The sequence below is a fragment of the Trichoderma harzianum genome (assembly GCF_003025095.1).
Source record: "Trichoderma harzianum CBS 226.95 unplaced genomic scaffold M431scaffold_4, whole genome shotgun sequence".
In the NCBI taxonomy this organism is placed as follows: domain Eukaryota; kingdom Fungi; phylum Ascomycota; class Sordariomycetes; order Hypocreales; family Hypocreaceae; genus Trichoderma; species Trichoderma harzianum.
Genome location: NW_020209252.1, coordinates 2,087,483 through 2,103,874, shown reverse-complemented (window position 1 = coordinate 2,103,874; position 16,392 = coordinate 2,087,483). Strand labels below are relative to the sequence as shown.

The window sequence follows — 16,392 nt, the reverse complement described above, 5'->3', positions numbered from 1 at the left end:
TTAATGTCAGATCTGGATAGTGCCCCTTTATGTAGCTGCATCAACCACTTACATGCTTTATAGAGATTCAGGTAAGCTAAAACCATGATGTTCAAATGAGCATCGTTTCCATATTCTTTGCATTCATCTTATTCTAGTCTATTCAATTCCTGTCTATTTTCAATCCCTCCATGAGATTCTCCAACGTTCGCCACCCCTGGCTGTCCTCCCACGTCGCCTTTCCTCGTCCCATGACGCTGCGGACGGCACTTCGCGCCTTGCCCTTCCACTTTTGTCCAATAGTCTCGACGTCAGGTCCCCAGTTCTCAAGTACAGAGACCAACTCGTCGGTGCGCTTGACGACTTCCGTCCAGGCTGCCTCGTCTGATGTCCAGTCGGCGCTGGCTGATTCACCGGGTAGCAGTCCGCTTCCAGAGGAGCCGACGGCCGCACGCCAGGCACGTTCCGAAGCATCGATTGCGCCGGCGTAGTCGTTGCGCCAAGCACGGAGACGCGAGACGAGTGTCCACAGCTCGGAGCGTGTAGTGATAAGGGGCGTGATCTGTTCCTCGATGAGACGGATGACGGCGCGCTCGACGGAGCCGCGGGCGGGTTCGTAGATGCCGCTGCTCACGGGGGCTTTATCCTTTGACAGGATGGCGTCCTGGAGGAGGGCGGAGAGGATGTCGATGTCGAGGGCGGTTTCCGACTTGCGGATGCGGATGGTGTTTGAGATTGCGATGACGATGTCTGTGATGGGGGTCGGGTAGATGCGCGAGGCGAGGGTGACGACGTTGTCCCAGATGCGCCAGTTGTCGTGGGCGATGGAGGCGCCCTTTTTGTATGCTGCGAGGGATTGGGCGAGGAGCTTGTTAGGATCGCGGGATATGGTCTTTTCGTCTGATGCTGCTGCTGTGATGCTGTCTTCATCGTCCTCGGCGGCGGCGGTGCCGTTTGTAGGCTTGTTCTCTTCTTTGTCTTTTCCTGGGGCTGTCAACTCGCAGTAGAGGCTGTACAAAGCGCTGCCAAGGTTGCTCCATGTTCTGGCACCTTCACCTCCTTCGGTGTCGTTTGCGCTGCTGATTGATCGACTGTAAGCCTCTGCGGCATCTTCGAAGCGTCCCAGACGCAGGCTGATGTCGCCGAGACGACCCCACATGTCGGGACTGAGTCTGTTGACGTTGGTGGCCTTTTTGTAGGCCTCGAGGGCCTTGGCCAGATCCTTTTGGCCGAGATAATATTCTCCTAGTGATCTTTGGGCACGGGCAAAGCGCTGCTTGGAGATATCCCATGCGCGCTCATAGTGAGTCGGATCGTTTTCCAGATCACCGAGGATGCACCACAGACGGGCGGCATTCGGGGGAGGAGGCTGTCGCTCTGGTCCTGAAAAGTCCTCTGCTTTGAGGAAGCCGACGTCTTGGCCGACAACTTCATCTTCTGGCTCGGATGTGGAGTCCGCTGCGGCTCCGGTCTTGTTGAAAAGTCTCCAGCGGATGATTCCCTTGGCCTTGGCTTCTCCTCCGCTGCCTCTGCCATCCTCGTCCTCGGCAGCTGCACTGCTGGCATAGCAAAGAGCAACTTCTGCCCAGAGCTTGAGACGCTTGAAGATTTCCAGAGCTGATGTCATGGAACCAACGCCAGCCCAGGCATAGGCGAGCTCGGATTCGAGATGCCATCGCGGAGGAGTAGATAGAGCGTGGATATAACGAAGACGAACGTGGGCGGGGGCTGATTCAGAGTTTGTTGCGGCGGGCAGGAAAGTGGTGGGTTTGGAATCGTCGATAGGTGCAGTAGCTTGGCCAGGGGCAGTGACCTGAATAGCTGGGACATCAGATTCATCGTTGTCCTGGGCTTCTTTGCTTGGAGTGGAAAAGGTGGTATCAGTGAGGACTTGGTCGGCCACAGCCTGTAACTGGAGGACACCGCGCTCAACTGTTCTGCTTCTGTGGATTTCTATCCTTGAACGAACGAGCAGGGCTTGTGTGTAAATCTGCCAGTTGACGGACTTGTCGGTCAAAACACGGACTGCAAAAGGCATAATCTGCTCAGAGGTGAGGCCATCGAGAGGTGAAAAGGCATCCCTGATTGTTGCCTCAGTGAGGAGAATGATTTCATCGAGGGCAGATAGCTGTGGCTGGTCACCTGGCGCCAGGTCTGCCAACGCAGGCGGCAGAGTCTCAACGGCTGTCGTGGTCTTTGCGGGCTCCTTTGCGTAAGAGATCTCCTCCAACAAGGTATCGTCGTTGAGCTTGAGAGCATCTGGCTTGGCCTGTTCGTCATCGTCCTTGCTAGCAGCTCCTGCAATATCCTGTTCAGTGGCACTCTTTGCAAAGACAACCAACTGACTGAGGCTGTTCTCTTGGAATTTTGTCCTCTTTCCAAGAGCTCCAGACAGAGCGTAAGCAACGCCAGTAGCCTGCGCGGCCTCATCTATGGCCTCTTTTGCCTTATCATTACGACCAAGTAGAATGTAGTTGTTAGCAGCTTCGATAAGAAACAAGGCTTTCTCTTCCCTGGTCCAGGTTTCTTCCGTGGCCCAGACTTCGGTACTGAGGATTGTTCCTCGAAGAGCGTCTATTTCATTGCTAATTTGTGTTGCCAGTGTGGGCACATCACTCCATTGTGAGCTCTTGTTGAAGTTTGATGATGAGCCTAAGCTTGGCTGTGTGATAATCTTGTAGTGCCAGACGTTGACACGCAGCCTTTCCCACGCAAGGCTATGCTTTTTAAAAGTTCCCTCAGTTGAAGACAGCTCAAAGATATCCTTTGTTTCAGATGCTAGGGTGTCGACCAAGATGTACTTGGCCAGCGAGAAGAGTTCCAAATAAGGAATGTGGGCATAAGGAACAACGCCATCAACCTCGAGATATCTCAGGCAGGTCCTCCGAAGCTGATGCAGAGCAACGGCCGAGTCATGAGATTCTGAGTTGCTGGAATTCCAAGCACTGACAAACAGCTTCTCGACGTGAGTTGACTCATTCGATGGCAGGACAGGGCCGGTGACGGTTGCTTGGAGAAAGGCATCGAGAGCGGCTCGACCTATGGCGAGGAGTTCTGAGGATGGGTGCTGTGTGGATGAGACCGAGGTTGCCTCATTCGATAAGGAGACCAGATGAGATACATGTGCCGTTATGAGTTGCTCCGCTACAGCACTGCCAACCAGGGTGGCCAGGCTATGAACATTTTCTGATCCTGAAACCATGGTGGGGTTGATGCTGATATTTGGAGTTGGTGGTGTTGAACGGCAGCCCTGGCGATGACAGAGCCGCCACAAATTAGGAATAAATGGATCTGGGTATCAAAAAGATGTCACCTGTATGGTCCTGAGACAGACATGAGCTGCCCTGTGATGCCTTGATACGGTATCCTGAGGTTTCGCAGGCTGCCTTTTTTTGTGGTTTTCGTTATCGATAACGACGTCGAGGTGGGATGGCGGTTTACCAAGAAAATTTTAGCGTCCAAGAACCCTTTACCCCACCTATCAGCATTGACAGCCAGCCATGTGTGTCGATTGACATGGAAGAAAGTCTGGAAGCATTCTCTTGCCTTGCTTGCATTTAGCCTCTACAGTTTTTCATCCGATTTGGATTGAATCATCTTCTCTACCTATCATGGGTGCTACGACTATTGAATGAGTATAGGAGGGGCAGCTCTGGCTCGTCAGGGGTGACATGCGCAAAGTGTTGCCTTCTTAGTCGTTGAATTCCACATGGGTGCTTGGTAACCATGAACAGGAGCTTCAAATACCAAAGGGCCAGGCTATGAACATCCTCACCGCTAACGCAGATAGATGATGCTCCGTGCTCACCTCATTCAACAAAATTCATCAGCTTCAGAAATGCCATCTCTTTGACATGTGATTTCCCCAAATTGGCAATGTAAATCCGGGGCTGCATCTACTCAGTTCTAGGCCTTGTTCTCGCTTAACTTATATAGCCTTATCGCAACGTTGCTACTAAATTTGTTGAGCTTCATCTCTATGCGCGGAGATGGCTTCATCCAAATGAGAGAATCCATCTTCACATGCTTCGACAATGAAGAATGTTCTAATGATTATTTCCTTTCAATTTCTTTTTCTCGCTCTTTCGCCCCATCTCATGCCTGTTGGCTTTACTCGACACGCACCGTCTTGAAACGGACCCACAGGCTCACCAAGCTGAGTGTGAAGTGGACTTGGCAGAGTTTTTCTGACCTGTGCGGGTTTTATTGATGATGTCCTTCTAACTTGTATGCCACGAGCAGTAAGAATGCTCCGGGTGGCGGCGGCAAAGATCGAGTTTTTGGTAAAAGTACATGTATGGAGACTCAAACGCAGCAGAGTCTCGATAGCAGTATCGAGTGAATATGAACATAAACATACGAGATACAAACACCCATTATTACAGGATGCCATCCCCTTTAGTCTGGGTAAACAGAGGTCACGCGACAGCAGCAGCAGCGATACGAGGCCTATGCGAGCAAGGCGAGTACTGAGATGCAGCCCAAAGCCACCATCGAAGAAAAAAAAACCCGAGAGAAGAAAGGCTTGCGCTATAATTTACCGTTAGCGTCCGTTTCTTACGGCTCTTGATGCTCATTGGCGACTTGCCACCAAAAACCCTGGCGCTGCTGAGGCCCTGAAACGACTGTTGGCGCCGTCTAATACGTCTTGATGTGCCCCCAGAGCAAAGCACCTACAGTAGAACAAGAGACTAAAAGGCAGTACGGAGTACGGAGTCCTTCATTCACACAACAGGTGGAGGGACTTTTTGCAGCACGGGCGCTGCACCCAAGAGTCCTGTACACTGTCACAGTGCGAGGGCAGAGACTCCACCGCCTATCCAGGTCGGCGTACAAGTACGAGGGAGAAACCTGACCACCGTCAGAAACTAGCGAGAACGAGCGGTTTCCGCGAGGTAGAGACCCCATGTTCGGAGTTAGGTACAGGTAGGAACTAAGTCAATTGGTGTGTGCCATGTTAACAGGAGCCCACACAAAGAGTACGGAGAACTGCTAGTCCAGTCTAAGCACTCCGTATAGACCCCCACTCCAAACTGTGGAGAAAAAAGCGAGTCCACAAATCAACTGGCGACGTTTTATTCCTTGCTTCTCGCCTCAACAAACCACCATTTGCCCATTTGATTCGCTTTTGCTAGCCTTGGCTGTCGAGGTTCGCCGTCGCCTTCAGCCAAGGCAAATATGACGATTACGGCTCTGATGATGTATGGCTTTGCTGCTGTCCTGACTCGCGTCCTCCAGCCTACCGCATGCAGCTCCTCTACCAGAATGGCCTTTTGTTGGAATGTATTCAGCCGGCAGCCTTGTCTTGCTTGTCTTCTCCTCGCCAGCACTTGAGACAAGGATCCGGAGGCAACCACCAATATCCGGCTGCGGCTTTCGGCTAGCCTTCCTGGTATCTTGCCTTGCTCGCTACCTAGGGGCGCTGCGATCTCGGGTTATTATACATGTGGTGTCTGCAGTAACCAGAATTCATCCAAACAGTTATAATAGAGAACACGCACATAGCACTCGGGTCGTCGCTCTCGTCATGCCAATTCTACATACTCAGAATGGCTATTCCGTCTCGCCATCAACACTGTCCCGAAACTGTGCGACCAGGAACATCGTCCACTGAGCCACGGATCGGCGATACCCTCTAGTCCAAGGCGAGTTAGTAGTGGGACAAGGCTTAGGCGGGGTGACGTCAGTGTTGTGTGCAGGGGATTGATTCCTTCGACGAAAACAGCTGGATCATGCCGCTTTCAAGGGATGACTGAGGAGCTGAGGAGTGGCACTCGCATGTTCTTTGAGCAGCATGCGCTTTGTCCAGCCGTGATGGGAAAGTTACCAGAAGAAAAGAGGCTTTGGCCTAAGCCTAAAACTTTCCGCGGAGTGGCGAAGGGGTCTTCCGGCGACATGTAGTAAAAAAGCCGATTTGCACAGTGCTCATTCGGAGAGCTTGGTGACCGAGACAAACGCTGTGAAGGTGATGAAACGAAACGACGAAGATGGCCTCTCTCCCCATGGCGAGAGTGTAAGATACAGTCGAATACCCATTTCGGATAGTGTTATGCTACGAGAACTGCACAAGGTCAGGAGCCGAATTGTATCTCAGGCCTAATGCAACACTCGATGATCCATACAGAACGCAGTTCTCTCGGATCAACTGAGATGGTTGAAGAGCCGATCTCGAGATTCTAGATCCGATCTTGACTGAGTAGGCATCATCAAGATCTATTTGACTTACAAACTTATCCCTAACCTTGTTTCCGGTTGTTGAGTAGCTCTATTTCGGAACTCAGGTACTGGATAATCACAACAATCTTACCACATTGGCTTCAGCTACCTTGCATCTGACCGAAGTATATCTAGTCGGAGTATAATTGAAAAGCCAACTTCATACAAACTTCAATTACTCGAAGCTAATTAGCATGGCCATATATACATACAACTGAAGTTTTGCCAAACAATCGGTTGTTTATCCAAGAGACATGCTCCCTTGCTTCACATGGCGGGCAAGATACCGGATGCGTCAAGCACTGCTGGTCGGTCTATGATCCAAACTCTTAAAGGGCATTATAATGAAGCTTTTCAGATATTCCCATGGTAGTACAGTATCACTACCCGTGTGTTTACTCCTTTATTCAATACTAATCACTATCTACAGCACCAGATGTTCTGTACCTCCTTTTGGCGACGACACCGTCTGCTGGCTGCGGACTTCCACCCCAGCATCTCTGGCGAGTACAGAATGTCTAGGAGCATGTACAGGGAGGCCTGGGAAATCTGACACTGTGCCCTCCCCCCTGTTCATCTATCTGGGTCCCTAGCCCTCCTCTGTGTGGATGGCTGCTCATCCCGTTCGTTCTAAGCAGGGCCTAATGCGCTAGCACTCCTCTGGCGTCCTCCTTGGCTTCTCCACCATGAACGACAATGGCAGGGTACGCGCGCAGAATAGAGAGCGACTCGCCAGCTGTAGGACAAGAGCAGCTTTGGGGCAGTGTGCCAAGACCAATACAGTCGACTGCGCAGCATCAAGCGCAAAAAAATGGCCTGAGAGCATATTGGATGCGTTTCCAGTTCGGCCCTCCCCCCACATAAGATTCGGCGTCACAGTGATGCTGTCCAATCTAATCGCGGTTCTAAGTGCTCGGTGTTGTGTTCGCTCTTCTGCCGGTCCCTGGTTAATCAGGGTTTAGTATTTGCTCGTTCATTCATTCGGTCATTCCCAGCCATATACTCGTAGGTACTCTCGGCCGTCCCTGGCCCGTTCGATTCGCCGCCTATCTACTCCGTACAATTGCTACAAATACTCCTCCTTCGCCCGTTACTCCTCCCATGTGGAACTTCATTCCTCTCCCTCTCATCCTTTTTCGTCCTTGGATGTTTTACTGTTGGTTTTCCCCACAGCAATCATTCACCTAAAGGATCAGCATTATTGCTTGTTGATGCTCATCAATTAAGCACTTGGCTATCGTCACACTTTCTCATGACGGCAAAGCAAGAGACAACACTACCGTTGCGTTACTGATTAACCTCCAAAATGGCCACTACGGATGATGAAAAGCACCCCAAGTTCGAGGCTCCAGGGTCCCCAGATGTGGCGTCCCAAGAGTTCATCGAGAATGCGGATGGCCTTCAGCGACGACTTAACAATCGTCAAATCCAACTAATAGCCATCGGTGGTTCGATTGGTACTGCTCTCTTCGTCAGCATCGGAAGTGGACTTTCCACAGCCGGACCGGGCAGCCTTTTCTTGGCGTATGCTCTGTATTCCATGGTTCTCGGATTGGTAAACAACTCTCTCGCAGAGATGACTGTCTATATGCCCGTGTCCGGAGGTTTCATTCGTCTCGCAGGTCATTGGGTCGATGATGCTTTGGGATTCATGGCCGGCTGGAACTTCTTCCTGTACGAGGCTCTACTAATTCCCTTTGAAATCACGGCACTCAACCTTGTCATCTCCTTTTGGGACGAGAATATCACCAATCCGGGCCCGACTGCCGGTATTTGTGCCGCCGTTATCGTTTGCTATGCGTAAGATTTCCATCTCCTTCCAGGAGGGGCGAAGGTCGCAAAAAGACTCCCACACTTCTAGATTTTGCCGCCTTCTCTCTCTTGCTACCCAAGGATATTTGCTAACCCGGTGAATATGTAGTCTGCTAAACGTCCTCGCTGTGAAAGCCTATGGTGAAGCGGAATTTTACCTCTCCGGTGGAAAGGTTATTCTTATCTTCATACTCTTCTCCTTTACCTTCGTGACTATGGTCGGTGGAAATCCGAACCACGATGCCTTTGGTTTTCGATATTGGAATAATCCCGGAGCCTTCGCCGAGTATCATTCGCAGGGCGCCCTTGGCCGCTTCGAAGGTTTTCTAACCGGCCTTTGGAGTGCAGCTTTCGCCGTCGTCGGACCCGAGTATATTTCCATGGTAGCGGCCGAAGCTCAGCGCCCTCGAACCTACATCAAGACCGCCTTTAAGACCATTTACATCCGCTTTGGCGTTTTCTTCATCGGCAGCGCCTTGGCAGTCGGCATCATTCTTCCGTACAATGACAAGACGCTGGCTGACCTGGTCAGCGGTGGAAAGGGCAGCGGCACTGCAGCGGCTTCCCCATACGTTATTGCCATGCAAAACATGGGTGTCTCCGTGCTGCCTCATATCGTCAATGCCCTCATGATGACATCCATCTTCTCTGCTGGCAACACATATACCTACTGTGCGACCCGATCACTGTATGGTTTGGCTCTCGAGGGCCGTGCGCCTCGATTCCTTCGCAAGTGCACGAGCAAGGGTGTACCCATCAATGCCTTTTTGGTCGTCATGTGCTTCCCATTCCTATCCTTCCTTCAAGTTGGCAACGGCTCTGCTGTCGTGCTCGACTGGTTGGTCAGCTTGATCACCGCTGGCGGAATTATCGACTACCTCGTCATGTCGGTTACATATCTCTGGTTCTACAGAGCTTGCAAGGCCCAAGGTGTTGACCGAAAGTCACTCCCCTATGTTGGCTGGGGACAGCCCTACTGCGCCATTATCGCCTTCGTTATTCAGCTTCTGGTGGTTGGAGGATACGGATACGAGGCTTTCATGCCTTGGGACGTCTCGGCCTTCTTCCGCAACTACACCATGCAGCTTCTGGCACCTATCCTCTTCATCTTCTGGAAGGTGGTGAAGCGCACCCGAGTTGTCCGTCCCAGCGAGCTGGATCTTGTCTGGCAAAAACCAACTATTGACGCCTACGAATCACACTTTGTCGAACCCCCGACTGGATTCTGGACCGAGATGCTGCAGTTGGTTGGAATCAAGCGCAACAAGAACGCGGCTTTTGTTGTGGCGTAAGGAGGGAACTTAAGAGTACCCCCTGCGTTCTTCTTAATGGCTAAGGCCATATTATGAGCCCATGTCTTTATTACGTCCCCTTCTTTTCGTTTCTATGTTATTTTTTTTTTATATACCCATCACGTTTTGTGGAATTAGAGATTCTACATGGTATATACGGAGGCTAGACGTGTAAGATGGATGAGCTACATAGACATGATATATACCCAGGACATATGATGACAAAAATAAAAAATATTATATCAATCATACTTTGACCAACACTTGCAGCATACAGGAGCACACAAAAGATGTCGCCCTCACCAAGACGAAGCGGCCCCACCAAAGTTCATCACGACTCCATAACCATCGTCAACACACAAACCACCAAAACACCAAACAACAAGAGCAAAAAAAGAAATCTCAATGCGTAATCTGGGAATCGAACCCAGGGCTCCCCGACGCTGCTCGGATGGCAACGGAGAATTTTACCACTAAACCAATTACGCTTTGGAAAGAAAAGACCGAGAAATGAGGTTCTCGGGATGCGTGAACTGGGAATCGAACCCAGGGCTCCCCGACGTTGCGGATGGCAACGGAGAATTTTACCACTAAACCATTCACGCTGATTGGGTGATTGTTGGGAGAATGGGCGAGTAGAATCGGGTCTTGTTGGTTTGACGACGGGGAATGAGATTGGGGAGGAGGATTGGGAAGGGATGAATGAGATACCCTGGAGGTTGAAATGATAGGATAGGATGAAGAGATGGGCATGTGGAGGAAATTGTTTGAGGGGAGAGCCTCTGGGAATTCAGTGTTCTTGTTTGCGTTCCCATTACAAGGTCAAATGGTGCTCGGGCTTCGAAGATTGTGTTTCAGAGGAAACCCGTATCTCTGCAGTCAACTATCAGCAAACTTCAAATCCTAATTCTATCAACCCAGCTAGACAGAGAAATGCAGCAAACATTGTTCTTAGTGCTATTGCTTAATATCGTGTTAGTATCAACTATCAAATGATAAAATCTTACAAAAGATAAGTACGATGTGAACTGTCATGAGTTGTGCTTGTATATGTATATTCAAAGTGAGCCGTTCTCCTGATGTTGTTCATGAAATCAGAATAACAACAACGCGTGAATTTATAACACAAGGTTTCTATCTTCAGAGCATGTATACTTGCATCTTAACATTCACAGAAAAGAGGCACACGATAGATGAATTCAAGAGGTTTGTTACTAAAAGTCTATTCGGGCTTCTATGTACCCTCTTCCTCCTCTATAGCCCAAGGTGCGAGAGCTTGTGACAACATGGGGGTCCTCCATCCCCAGGTCGTGGTGTCCCACACTCATCCAGGCCATCAATCTATTGAGAAGGCCCTCTCTATCGGCAGCCCGAGCATACAATCATCGCAAAAACGCATCGCAACTTTTCCGTTACCAATCCGTATTTTTCATCAATTAAAAACAAAAGGAACATGGGAAAAAAATCCTCTAAGTCATCAAGGACTAGGCGTCATCGAGATGCCGTGATGTGGGGTATGTTGAATCGTTTACAGATCATCCTCGTCGCTGAACACCTCCTCACCACGCTTTCGGCGGGCCATACGGTCTGTAAAGCAAAGACGTTAGTAAATATGTTCGTTATTGGATCATGAGATGAATTCGCAATCGACTTACCCTTCTTCTTCTTTCGCAGCTCGGAAGAGGTCAGCTTGGCCTTCTTCTTGGTGCTAACAATCTTGTTGCCCATGGCATCGAACTTGTCCTCCTCATCGTCGTCGTCCTGCTTGAGACGAGGACCAGAACCCTGGCCCTGGACCCAGTTGTGGCCGGAAGGAGTCATCTTGCCGTCCATGACAGCCCAGACTTCCTCAGTCAAGTCCTTGGTGAACTCGGCAGAGTGAGTAATGATGATGACACCACCCTCGAACTTCTTCAGGGCCTTGGACAGAGCACCCAGAGAGTCACGATCCAGATAGTTGGTAGGCTCGTCAAGGACGATCAAGTGGGGTCGCTGCCAAGAGCAAGCAGCCAGGACAGTCTTGACACGCTGGCCACCAGACAGACCGCGCATGCGAGAGTGAGAAACCAGCTCGGCATCGAGACCGAAGTTGGCGCAGTGGGCCTCAATCTCCTTTCGGACCAGAGGTCGGAACTGACCAGAGGCAAGAGCCTCCTTCATATCGACATCAGCGACCATCTTCTGGTGAGAGGCCAACAGCTCGTTACGGGGCAGCCAGACGTTGTCAGCGGTCATCATGGGGACCCATCGCTCGCCCTTCATGCCGACGTTCTCACCCAGAGCGAATGAACACTCGTACTCGTAGGAGTTCTTGAACTTTCTACGGGCGTTGATGCCAATGACACGACGCAGGGTACCCTCGATCTTGAAGACCTTGTCCATGGCCTTCTCATCAGCCTCAGTGATGATCTTGTTGGCTCGGTCCATGGTCTCACGATCCTCACCAGTCTGGAAACGCCACTGAATGTACTCGGAAGGAGTCTTGTCAAGGTGGTTATCAATGTGGGCAAAGGCGTGCTGCTTGATGTAGGCGATACGGATGTTCTCGTGCTGGTAGATCTCACCACCGGTGGGGATGAGCTCACCGCAAAGAACGTTGATCAGAGTAGACTTGCCGGCACCGTTGGGACCGATAACGGCAATACGAGAGCCGAGAGAGCACTGGAAGCTGATCTCCTGGATCTGGGGCTTGGAGGTACCGGGGTACTGGAAGGACATCTTGGTGGCACGCAGGATGGCCTTGGCCTTGGTCTTGACACCCTCAAGGAAACCGGGCTCGGGGAAGGTGAACTCCATCTCGGAGGCACCGAGCTCGTAGTAGGACTTGGCGGAAGGAACACGCTTGACGAACTCCTTCAGGTTACCACGGTAACGCTTGAGCTTGAATCGCTCGTAGTGAACGATGTGCTGGCAGACGTTGTCAAGGAAGCCAGAGTCGTGAGAGACAATGATGGAAGTGCAGGGGGAGCTGGTGAGGTAGTCCTCGAGCCACTTGACGTTCTTCACGTCCAAGTGGTTAGTAGGCTCGTCGAGCAACAGAATATCAGGGGCCTCGAAGACAGCACGGCACAGAGCGAGCTTCATCTTCCAACCACCAGACAGGGCGGAAATCTCGCCCTTGACCATCTGCTCGGTGAAGCCGAACTCGTCCAGGCGCTTCTCGACATCAGCCTGAGTGACGTCGACCTTGGCCTCAGCAAGCTTCTTCATGGTCCAGTCGATGGTGGTCATCTCGGTATCAGCGGAGTCAAGGTCGTGCTCAACGAAGACAGTCTTGACTTCGCTCTGCTTGGGGAAACCCTCGACCTGCTCGTTGTTGATAGCACGCATGAGAGTAGACTTGCCGGAACCGTTGGGACCGCAAAGACCGTAACGCTGACCACGCTTGAGGCGGAGGTGGGTCTGGTTGAGCAGAATCTTGGCACCGTAGGCAAGAGAGAAAGTGCAGTTGCAAAGGTCCTCGCCCTCCTCATCATCAGCCTCACCCTCCTCCTCCTCGGCGGCACCGGGAGAAGCGCGCTTGCGGAGAGTGTCAATGGTGCTCTCGGCGTTGTCGATGCCGGTGATGACAGCGACGTAGGGCTTAAGGCTCTCGACCCAGACGAGGGACTCAGCCTCCTTCATGTCGATGAGCTGACCAGCAATGGCGGAGATGTACTCAGCGACAGGCTCCATCTTCTCAAGAAGGGAAGCATAGCGGGTAGACAGGATCTCCTTGAGCTTGCCAAGGACGACGGAGACGTCACCGTCGTTGCGGACCTCGGGGATCTTGCCGTCAACGACGTTACCGACACGGTACAGGGTGTCAAGGGCCTGCTTGGTCTTCTCACGAGCCTCGGGATCAGCAAGGTTGTCGTAGTTCTTCTGGAGACCTGGCATCATCTTGGGCAAGAAAGGAGCGACAATGTTGGGGTCGTCGACAAGCTTGCACATGTTGTCAACAATGACAGCAGACTTTCGCTTGATGGCAGTCTCACGCTCGGCAAGACCACGATCCAGAAGAGGGACCATGAGGGCGAGAGTAGGCTCCTGGACCTCAGTAACGAAGGTGGTGGCACCGAGAAGGTGGACAGTCTCGGGGACGTTCTCGGGCTTAGCGATACACTTGATAAGCTCGGGAATGAAGCGCTCAATATCCTTGTTGACGATGAGCTGGCAGATGGTCTCCATGACCTTGTAGGCGTGCTCCTTGACCTCCTTCTTGGTGTCCCACATGGCCTCAGAGACGACGGGGATCAAGTCGGGAACACGGTAGGAGAGCTGAGCAGGGGCAGTCTTGACAAGGGCAAGGATGAAGTCCAGAGCAGCCATCTTTTCAGGCCACTTCTGGGCAGTGCGGATAGACTCCATCAGGTAAGGGAGGGCGCTCTTGACAGCGTTGCCGTTGATGGCGCTGGCAATGGCCAGGACAGCAGCGGTAGCGGCATTCTTGACAGCAGTGATCTTGTCGCCAACAGCGGCAAGAAGAGTGGGCAGAAGAACGATGAGGTAGGGCTCGACGTTGGCGGCGACCTCAGAGTGAGAGGCAATGGCCTCAATGGCGATAGCAGCCTTCTCACGGGCAGTGGCGTCCTTCTTGTTGACGAGGCTCTTCTTGATGTCTCCGACGATCCTGGGAAAAAGGCGTGTTAATACCCTTGAACGCTAAAAATTGATGTCGCACAGCTAAAGGAAAAACTTTTCAGGGGATTTAGCAGCCAAAGTGGCCACTGATGGAGGGGTAGGCAGGGAAACCCCGCTGTGAGTGGCGGGGCATCTGTTGCCAGGCGAGATAGGAGGCAAAAAAAAAGTTTTCCCGCCTAACAAAAAAAGGGACAATTGATATCAAGGTATTGCAAAGATCAACTTACTTCTCGGGGACAGCCTGGTCGTCAATGCGACCGTTGAGGAAACCAGCGAGCTCTCCAGCAGACTGCTTAATGTCCGCCGCCTCCTTGGAGACGGTGAGCTTCTGGAAAAGCTCGTCCAGGATCTTGATGGACTCGGCACCTTCGCTAGGCATTTTGGCGGTGATGTTGAGTATGTGTATGAATTATAAAAGTCGGAGGACGAAGGAGAGAATCGAAATCGATGTGAATCGTTCGATTTCTATGAAGCCAACAGAGCCGATGGAGGAATCGACTCTCGTATCGAGGCTTTTTTTTTTTTTTTGTAGATTCGGGGTGGCGGGGCTGCTCGATGGGGAGGAACCAAAGAACAACTCGTCAAAGAAGCGAATGGACTATCTGAAAGACAAGTCCAAGGTCGGAATCAGTGACGACCAAAAGTAGATGAAAAAAATAATGAAAGGAGATGGAGGTAAGATCGAAGGAGAAGAAGAAAGTGGGTGGGAGGGAGACAAGATTTAAAAGGCTGCGGCCCAAGAGCCAGCAAGTCCACAACTTTTTTTTTTTTCCTCGCGGGGTGTGTGGCTAAAATCGGGCAGCCCAGAAAGATTTTTTTTGCTGCCCCTCCATTGGGCGTCTCGAGGCTTATCAGCTTTATCATGGCGCGCTAAGCCTTAAAGGGACAGCCCACCACAAAAGCAAAGGCGGTGAGGCGTCTGAGTGCTGAGAATTTTCAGTGGGAAAAAGAACATTGTGGCGGCCGAGGAGAAGAAATTCGATGCGCAGCGAATGTTTTGCCTCAACAGAAAATTCACTAGTGCCATGGCTTTGGAGAGTTGAGATATCGGGGTTTGCACAGCCATTTTGCATATCAAGCCTCCTTACGTTAGGTATCTACTTTTGGCAGCCGAGTTGAAGATATGCTTTGCCTGTGTGAATCTGCATCCAAAGCATCGGACAAGACGCTTTGATTGGCAGCCTGTTACTGCTGCACCCCCAACGTGGCAGCAAGCTGGTGGTTGGCTTCTGTCTATCGTGCTTTGGCGGAGGCTTCATCTTGGTGGGCGTCGAAGTTCGACGGTACTGGTCAACTCTCGCAGTCTTGCTCGCCAAAGCCTCTGGGTGCGTCGTCTAGTCATGTACGGCGCAGAGGCTGGTGTGGGACGTCTCGTCCAGACTCCTGTGATCTGCCGCCACGCATTAATATAAGATAGATTGCCTGGCTGATGGCCGTCTCACACACTTGCTCCAGCCGATGCCGCCCCTGCAGATGGAGTAGCAGCACTGCTACTCCAGTACTCCAGCTTATACCGGTACCTATTGGTCCCGTTGTCACTGCTAAGGTATTCACGAGCTGCTCCTGCATAAGAACCGAGGCGGTGTCAGAAGCTCTCACACCTCACCGGCTTAGCCGGGCTGTCTGGCATGATTTCCTGTGTCCAGTTCAGTTCAGTTACCCCCTCTGAGGAATAAGACAGTCAGGCTGCTGCGTCGTCAGCGCATCCTGCCTCATCTCACAACCTCATATCTAAATGCTCCCTACTTGTCCGCACATGCTCGGGGTTTCATACGCTTGTTGCACCCTCTCGGCAACGGTGGGCCCGGCAGAAAAAAAGACCGTTCCAATAAACTCGGCCTGCCATTCCTGTCCGGCTTTGGCGCCACGTTGTCACATCAAGTTCGTCTCAGTGGCTGGCTCTAGGACGGCGTGGAGCAGCGCCCGGGACTAGCAGCCGCTCGATGTTGGCTTGGTCTGTTGGATTCGACTCTCATCTTCGAGTTCGAGCAGGTGCTGTTGATGTCGAGATCCAGGCTTCACTTTCGGGTAGCCCAGACTTGCATTCGGCAGCCAGACAATCGTGTCGCCAATTCACTAGATCCAATGCCTTGATCCACCACCATCGCGGGGCCCCAGAGTCCAGCCTGCATTCTCTGCTCCATGCGCATTAGCTGGGGGACGGACTCACCGACAGTCAGATGCGGCTGGACGGAGCTTGTTCATCAGACCTGTATGTACTTGTACTTGGAGTCCGGCTTTCGTTGAGAGCCGTACTCTAATATGCTGTAGAGCTTCCGCTGGCACCTCTAGTGTTGAAGAAGAAAATCACCAGCGTTGACGGACATCTTAGAGGCAGATCACGACGTAGGAGGTACATGTAGGCAAGAGTAAAGAATGCAGGTGCTGAGGTGCTTCCTGTCGATAGAACCTCCGTGCTGACTCATCTGGATGTCGATATCCTCCTTGACCCTCTCCCAGTATCTTGATG

At 51.7% G+C, this 16,392-nt stretch overlaps 4 protein-coding genes and 2 non-coding genes across 6 annotated transcripts; 1 reads left to right on the top strand and 5 right to left on the bottom strand.

Annotated features, from left to right (window-relative positions):
* Positions 1-82: 82 nt before the first annotated feature.
* Positions 83-3,322, bottom strand: M431DRAFT_506688 (hypothetical protein). Its single transcript, XM_024918843.1, has one exon. The coding sequence runs from the start codon at positions 3,179-3,181 to the stop codon at positions 143-145; it is 3,039 nt and encodes a 1,012-aa protein (XP_024776628.1). The 5' UTR covers positions 3,182-3,322; the 3' UTR covers positions 83-142.
* A 3,998-nt stretch (positions 3,323-7,320) lies between these two features.
* On the top strand, positions 7,321-9,719 carry M431DRAFT_506686 (hypothetical protein). Its single transcript, XM_024918842.1, has 2 exons — positions 7,321-7,995; positions 8,117-9,719. The coding sequence occupies exons 1-2, from the start codon at positions 7,502-7,504 to the stop codon at positions 9,297-9,299; spliced, it is 1,677 nt and encodes a 558-aa protein (XP_024776627.1). The 5' UTR covers positions 7,321-7,501; the 3' UTR covers positions 9,300-9,719.
* M431DRAFT_t67 lies at positions 9,706-9,787 on the bottom strand. The gene has a single exon. It is a non-coding gene; the product is annotated as a tRNA-Gly (tRNA).
* Positions 9,788-9,824: 37 nt separating this feature from the next.
* Positions 9,825-9,904, bottom strand: M431DRAFT_t66. Its single transcript has one exon. It is a non-coding gene; the product is annotated as a tRNA-Gly (tRNA).
* A 591-nt stretch (positions 9,905-10,495) lies between these two features.
* M431DRAFT_518654 (hypothetical protein) lies at positions 10,496-14,711 on the bottom strand. The gene is made up of 3 exons (XM_024920370.1): positions 14,150-14,711; positions 10,955-13,911; positions 10,496-10,886 (listed from the first exon to the last, which is right to left on the bottom strand). The coding sequence occupies exons 1-3, from the start codon at positions 14,299-14,301 to the stop codon at positions 10,828-10,830; spliced, it is 3,168 nt and encodes a 1,055-aa protein (XP_024776626.1). The 5' UTR covers positions 14,302-14,711; the 3' UTR covers positions 10,496-10,827.
* A 417-nt stretch (positions 14,712-15,128) lies between these two features.
* M431DRAFT_389910 (hypothetical protein) lies at positions 15,129-15,772 on the bottom strand. Its single transcript, XM_024914786.1, has 3 exons — positions 15,697-15,772; positions 15,369-15,608; positions 15,129-15,312 (listed from the first exon to the last, which is right to left on the bottom strand). The coding sequence occupies exons 2-3, from the start codon at positions 15,489-15,491 to the stop codon at positions 15,178-15,180; spliced, it is 258 nt and encodes an 85-aa protein (XP_024776625.1). The 5' UTR covers positions 15,492-15,608; positions 15,697-15,772; the 3' UTR covers positions 15,129-15,177.
* Positions 15,773-16,392: the final 620 nt, after the last annotated feature.

Excerpts from the sequence above, each read along its gene's own strand:
- M431DRAFT_506688 (XM_024918843.1), bottom strand. The coding sequence starts at position 3,181 with ATGGTTTCAGGATCAGAAAATGTTCATAGCCTGGCCACCCTGGTTGGC.
- M431DRAFT_506686 (XM_024918842.1), top strand. The coding sequence starts at position 7,502 with ATGGCCACTACGGATGATGAAAAGCACCCCAAGTTCGAGGCTCCAGGG. Across the intron at positions 7,996-8,116 it reads GCCGTTATCGTTTGCTATGC|TCTGCTAAACGTCCTCGCTG; the intron begins GTAAGATTTCCA and ends GTGAATATGTAG.
- M431DRAFT_518654 (XM_024920370.1), bottom strand. The coding sequence starts at position 14,301 with ATGCCTAGCGAAGGTGCCGAGTCCATCAAGATCCTGGACGAGCTTTTC. Across the intron at positions 13,912-14,149 it reads GACCAGGCTGTCCCCGAGAA|GATCGTCGGAGACATCAAGA; the intron begins GTAAGTTGATCT and ends CCTTTTTCCCAG. Across the intron at positions 10,887-10,954 it reads GCTGCGAAAGAAGAAGAAGG|ACCGTATGGCCCGCCGAAAG; the intron begins GTAAGTCGATTG and ends TTTGCTTTACAG.
- M431DRAFT_389910 (XM_024914786.1), bottom strand. The coding sequence starts at position 15,491 with ATGCAGGAGCAGCTCGTGAATACCTTAGCAGTGACAACGGGACCAATA. Across the intron at positions 15,313-15,368 it reads GGCGGCATCGGCTGGAGCAA|ATCACAGGAGTCTGGACGAG; the intron begins GTGTGTGAGACG and ends GCGTGGCGGCAG.